Source organism: Chaetura pelagica, unplaced genomic scaffold (assembly GCF_000747805.2).
Source record: "Chaetura pelagica isolate M959 unplaced genomic scaffold, ChaPel_1.0 scaffold135, whole genome shotgun sequence".
In the NCBI taxonomy this organism is placed as follows: domain Eukaryota; kingdom Metazoa; phylum Chordata; class Aves; order Apodiformes; family Apodidae; genus Chaetura; species Chaetura pelagica.
The window spans coordinates 5,174,146-5,180,821 of NW_009953649.1; the positions used below are offsets into that span (position 1 = coordinate 5,174,146).

Here is a 6,676-nt window from a genome sequence, read left to right on the forward strand (position 1 = left end):
GCTCCGGCAGGCTGTTACTCTCACTACAGTGCATTCCTCAGCTGTGCTTCTGGAGCCTGGGAGCTCAGGCATTCATTTTGGCAGCAGACTGCTGCTGTAGCTTTCTGTTAGCTCTAGCGTTACAAGTAACCTGAGAACCTTTGGATTATCACTGCATTCTAAAGAGGATTCATGGCAGTCTGCTTACTAATCTTTCCTGGTGGATAGAAGAAGAAAACTAAGAGTAAGACATCAAGAAAAGGAAAAGGGAAAAAAAAAAAAAAAAAAAAAAAGGTTTTTGCTGTCCATTCTTAGTAGCATCATAGCTTTTTTTCTTTTCAGATTATTTCGTTCCCTTCTTGATGAGAGAGATGTTACCTAGTTGCACTAATGGCAAAATGACATTGGACGTAAGGTGGATTAGATGTGGTGTGGTGTCACTCAGCTAAATTAATAAGGGATAAATTAAGATGCCACAATGCCAAGCACTGAAGAGTCTCATCCTAAAGTTAAAATCCAGAACTCCAAATCATCAAGCCATAAGACACTTTGGAACGGAACCCAAACAACCAGCCAACTGAGCAGAGAAGCTGAATTAAGAGGAAAATGCTGAAGGAAAGATGATAAATGAAAAAAAAAATTGCAACAGCTAAACTTCAGTGCCCCATCAGGCCATTGTTCCACAGCACAGTACCAAACTTAGACTATGCCAGCATTTCTTCCAAAGCCGGAATAAATGCCCTCTTGAGTACTATTGCCAGGTACGTAGTATTTGCAATGGTGTCAAACCTCATCCCACCCACTGTTGTAACACACATTTTTAACTAGAGCCTAGGGGAGACCGACTGACCTTCCTCTGAGACTGAAGGGGATTTTAGCCAAACACCTCCAATTCCTCAGTAGCACACCCCAGTCATGGTTGTGCTCACTCTTCACTCACATCCTATTCACTGGTCACAGAAGGTGGTTGGTGGAGGGAGCACTACTTGTGCCTTCCAACAAGTAAGGTGGGTGAAAAAAATGATGCTTCTAAGTTGTAGTCACTACTCCAAGAAATTCTCAGACATTTTACATAAAACATTCCCAGGGTAAAAAGCAGAAGTTTCTCCAGGTGAAGACAAAAGCATAAGATTCCCTTTCCCTTTCCTTTCCTCTCTCTACCTTGCCCACATTAATGTGCCATCTGTTATGTTGGACCTTATCCTTGCATTTGTTTTCCTGCCTCTGACCCATCACAAAGCAAATTTCCTGTATGAGTGCGCACGCGCACACACAAATTTGCCCATAACCAGTTATCTTTATAAGTACCTTCCACAGTAGCTTCCACAGAGTTTGATTTGGTGGCCAATTTATGAAAAAGACTTTTGTGTAGCTACCATACCAAGCTCTTCACAGATGGGCAAAAGGACATTAATTGCATAATCTTGATCAGACTAGCATGGGACCTGCTCAAGATTCAAACTTTTTGAGAATGGAAATAAATAGTATGTGTTAGGAACAATTTCCTAGGTAAAGAACAAAGTTGCACTTCTTGATGCAATTCTGAGACAAGAAAACATTTTGTGTTTTCCTGTTTCCTCCATGTTGCTATTTTTGGATATGGTTTTTTAAGCTAACTGTAATATCTCTGCATGCAAGTTAACTCAGAGCCAGAAGGACTGTGAAGTTCTGTTTCTTTTTCAAAGGATATTTATAATATACACAGATGTTAAGGTGATGAAGCCATAATACTTGTGATGGTCAGTGCAGAGATAGAAAATATTTGCTTTATAAATGTATGGCTTATTCTGGAAGGAAAACTATTTTTCAAACATGGCACTCAATATGCCAAAAAGCAGAGACACCCAGATATGATGTAATCTGTCAAACCAACCTGGTTCCTGCATCCATTAAGGGCACAACCAGATAAGATCTCCGTCCTTTTCTGTGGGCCAGCTACTTGTTTTGTTTTTCTTGCTCCTCTTAAATAATATACTAGTTTAAAGACAAACAAGACAGTTCCTAACTACCACAGGAAATGTAGGAATCACCTGTGATTATCTATGCCCTGTGCTATGAAAATCAGACTAGATGGCTACAACTGGCTGTCCTTACACTACACGTTCATGGATTTCCAGTGGATGACGTTATCAGACTATGATTAGATAAAAGACCTCTTGACAGAATAAACTAGCCTTGAGCATCTCTTCTAGGCATTTGAAGTGCAACCCAGCAATGCACTACACAAGAAAAGAAAGCCTCTTGTAAGCAACACACTGGAAAGTTAGTTTTGATTTCTACAGAAACAGAAGATTTTTTGTACACGTCTTGCAAAAAAGAATACAACTATAAAAAAATAAACCAATAGAAAAAAGAATCTATTTAACCTTTTCCAGGCTAAAGTGGATAGAGTATCAGATGGTCTGTTGAATTCACAAGTCATGTTTGTACGTTGTTAAGTCTCAAAAAGCAATGTCTGACAGTTAACCTTTAAGTCTGTTTTAGAAAACTTACCCATTACAATGACAAATGCAAAACTAGCCAGTGTCAGTGATGATCCACTGTTGATCATGTTGATGAGCAGCTTGAATAAAGGGTATAGCAGCAATAAGGCCCAGAAAAGCCAGTTCAAAAGCGTCCATGGTCGTCGGGGTGGTACTATAGGGACTGCTGGGTAGGTTCCTGTTCTGTAGTACTTTTCCTGGAATGCATCCTAGTAGAACAAAGGAGAACAATTAATTCCTCATCTGACAAAAAAAATAGCCATTCCTGATTCTGACGTTTCTCCTTCTACATGCTTGTAACGATGGAGGAAGACCAAAGACTGAGTTTTGGCTGCAAAGCATGTACTCTGAAGTTACTGACCATACAGCCCAAGAAAAAAGAGCTTACATTGATGCACACATCTCTTCCTTCTCCTACACATAGAAGCTTGAAAATGGCATGCCTAGAGAGTGTAACAAGCCTGATAATACAAGAGGAGTGAGAGGATGTATAGTCCTGCATCAATGCAGTCATTGCTGTTGAACATCCTCCAACAGCCACAGCCACTGGTCAAATACTGCTGGTAAGTTGGATAAGTGTTGGGGCTCCATCTCCAGCAGCAGATCCTCTGTTCTTTCATGTTTTCTCTAACCACTGTTCTAAAACAGCATTCACAGCCCTGTGGGAAAAGGTGAGCAGACACCACCTTGTCCCATACTCCAAAGAACACCACCTCCTCCTGTCTCATTCCCATGAAGCTTACAGAAGGAAGTCTGGGTGCTGAACCTCTCTACAGATAGATGAGCATGCGAACAGTTTAGCATCTTGCACTGGTTTTAACCCTTTTAATATAATATAAGGAAAATAATGGAATGTGGTTTGTGGTTTTTTTGTTTGTTTTGTGGTGTATGTGTTATTTAAAGCACAGAAGATTTAGAATTCAGCACGTTCTCTGGAGCCCAAACAGGTGAATGGCACTGCCCTTAACAGTGGGATGAACCCAAGGTATCAAGCTGGGTAAGGAGAAAAACTTTCCCTTCTGGTTGAAAAACAAAGATTATTAATCTGTGTTATCACATAAAACTCGTGAATTAATGAAGTCAGAATTAGACTGACATAAAAAGGAACATAAATTTATTGAGACTCAAGTGTTAAATTTTTTCAAAGAAAGCAATGCTTCACAACAGTTTCCAAAAATTGTGACAAAGCCAAGATTGTCCTAATCAACCACAAGATTATTTCTACTATGCTCTGATTTTACATTTACTTACACTCCAGCTGACACAGACAATTCTTTAATTATTTAACGACAACTTGAGCAATTACAGGCTGCTACCATTTTATCTAATTCAAAGAGAACATTTAGCTTTTAAGAGATTACACAGTAATTAAAACATTACACTCTCTTTATCAAGATTAGGAATATTATTACTGTTTTGTGCATGAGAGCTAGATTGTACTGAGATCATTATGGCAAATTAATTAGCTGTCTTCACAGTGTATGAAGTTTTCTTTACAATGCCTCGAGGATTTTGGTTTATGACTGGTTTAACACAGAGCTACTAATCATTAGGAAATCGAATTCTACTATACAAGGTTAGGTTTCCAAATGCCGGTACTACCCAAAAAAGTTAAGAATTTCTGACAATTACTGGTATCGCCATTAGGGGGCCTATTGCTACAGAGAGCAAGACAGACTCAAAAACAGCTCTGCATTTTTATTTTCGTGGGCTCTGCACAGCATTGGGGGCAGCAAAACTGACCACATCTCACCAAGAGGTTTGAGATAGATGGAAGAAATATACAACAGGCAACACAATGTCAATGCCATCGCCTCAACTCTATGTTTCACACTGTTGTGTAGAAGAAGCTCTTCAGTTATCATTCCTCACCCTTAAAAACACTCACATTCCTTGCAGAAGAGATCTGTTGGTTGATCTGTCTTCTAATTTATTGCAAGGGGTATCTGTGGTACCCAGCAACAGCTCAAGGCAGGATTTAAACTCATGCTGTACATAAAAAATTTCCTTCTCTCTCTTCCCCCTGATTAAGTTCCTTCCATTCCTTAGCACACAGAGCTTCTTTTCAGTTTGTAATCAATCACACCCACTCAGGTATCATATTCAGACATAGAAATGTGCTTCCTCTAATGCCCCCACCTCAGACACTGGAGTGGGTAATGCACTGCAGGAAAATCAGGGAACACCTGTCATCTTGTGAGAGGTTTCTTCCTGCTCCAACCAGGGAGGTCTGTATGCAGAGGTATGCCACTGCCCTTTCATGAGGAAGCCCCCAAAGAATGAGTATCCAAAAATACATCCTTTGTTTCCAAACACAGGAGTTCTATACACTTCCCTGCTTCAGTTATGCTCTTTTGGTTCCCTGCGGCATTTTGGCATGTATTTTCATGCTCTGTTTTCCATGCTTCACATATAAGTGAGAAGAGTTCAAGCTCACTTCCTTTTAAATGGAAATTAAGGTTTTCTAGCAGAACTTCTCTTTCAGAAGCTGAGGCTGCAAGGAGGTGAAAACAGCAAACAAACATGCAAGGGCTAGGAGACTTGTGGCTATTATTACAGTACCTCTTCAGACCAGACACTGAGATGCTCAACCTGGTCCTTGTTGAAGTCAAAAGAGAGTCTTTCTAGCAATGGCAGCTTAAAAAAAAAGGCAATGCATAACCCAGGTTGCACCTTCATCATAATTTGGCATCAGCTGATACAGTGCTGGCCATCTGTGGAAGGGCAAAATTCACCCCAGGTGAGGAAGAAGCATGTGGACATTGTGCTTACTGTAAGCCTGGAAAAGGAAAGAGTACAGTGTTTGGTTTAGAACAGCACGGGGCCATGTTTATCTGGCAAGGCCCTGCCTTTGCAGCACTGGCTAAACCAGAAAAAAAGAAAAGTGATAACTAGCAAGAACATAAACATACCAGGTTCTCAGAAAGCAGTATCTCAGACTGAGGCAAATGTAACTTATATCAGGCAATGAGGTAAAAAACAACAGAACAAGCTTTTCTCAAAGACTCTCACTCCTTCACTAATGATAATAATAATAATAAAAAAAAAAAGTTATGTCCCTAACTGCTGATTTCATTGCTCATTCAAACAGCTTTGTGCCCCTGACCATCACGAGTGCATGGCACTCCAGCCTTGACCTCAGTCCCTGTGGCATGTCCCACTTACTACATCATGCTCCTGGAGTGGAATTCAGCACCCAGTATGTGCGCCTTGAGAAGGTAGTGCAAATTATAAAAATCACTGAGAATAAGCAACAGCACATGTAATCATAATGCAAGATAAAACAGGGCTGTGTTTTCCAGCAGCATGCATACCTTGTCTTATATTGAAACAGAAAGTGGAGCACTGCAACCAAAATAGACAAAGCAGGGGATGAGTGTGTATCTTGCAATTAATTACTGCCCTTCAAATGCACATTTGTTACATTCTGTCATAAATATTTACTGACTTGGAAGACATTAATCTGAAACAGTTCAATTTTGGAAACAACACCAAAGTAACTATGCTGCTTAGTATCCAATCTAAGAGCCAATTATCTTTTTGAAAAATGCATTGCAGAAAGGTGAAGCAGAACTGCATTTTTACCCTGGAGGAGGGCTTTCCCCATCTCAGAACTCTTGAAGAAATTGTCCCTGCTCTGTATTCTCCAAGTCTGATTTTACAGAGACATGGGCCTGTGTAAATCAGGAATGACTGCAATGAAACAACTTTCACTAACATAAAACAGATGTAGGAGGAGGCATTCACCTTCAGAAAACAAACAAAACCACCACCAAACAAAAAAAAATCTAAACCAATTAAAAAAATTGCCACACAACCAAAAAAGCTGTAATGGAAAGGAACAAACACTCCTTCCTCCTGTGCTTAAATAGGAAACTATGGATTTAACCAACCAGGAAACTCAGTTGCTACGAAGAAAGCAGGATAGTTATATGCTCTTTTTGCACTAGAAATAACTGAATGTTCGCCAAAGAGGGAGTAACAGAAAATATTTAAAGTGATTTACTGCAAACTGTGTAATAAGGGATTCAGGAAAACAATCAACACATTCTTATTTGATTTATGTTCTTGCAGATGACTGAACATTTGTCTGAAACATAAATCAGGGTTACATACAGTTATAGTAGCAGAAAGTGAACTTTTGCAACGTTCAGCAAAAGAGTAATTTGCATTTATATGCCTATATGTACCCATCCCACAATGCACTCCTGCTG

General features: G+C 39.7%; 1 protein-coding gene across 1 annotated transcript in view; it reads right to left on the bottom strand.

The window, feature by feature from the left end:
- AGPAT4 (1-acylglycerol-3-phosphate O-acyltransferase 4) overlaps nt 1–6,676 on the bottom strand; it is a 56,320-nt gene that overhangs the window by 6,273 nt on the left and 43,371 nt on the right. Inside the window, exon 8 of the mRNA XM_009999993.1 lies at nt 2,473–2,671. Within this exon, the coding sequence (XP_009998295.1) occupies nt 2,473–2,671 (199 nt within the window). The remainder of the gene's footprint in view (nt 1–2,472; nt 2,672–6,676) is intronic.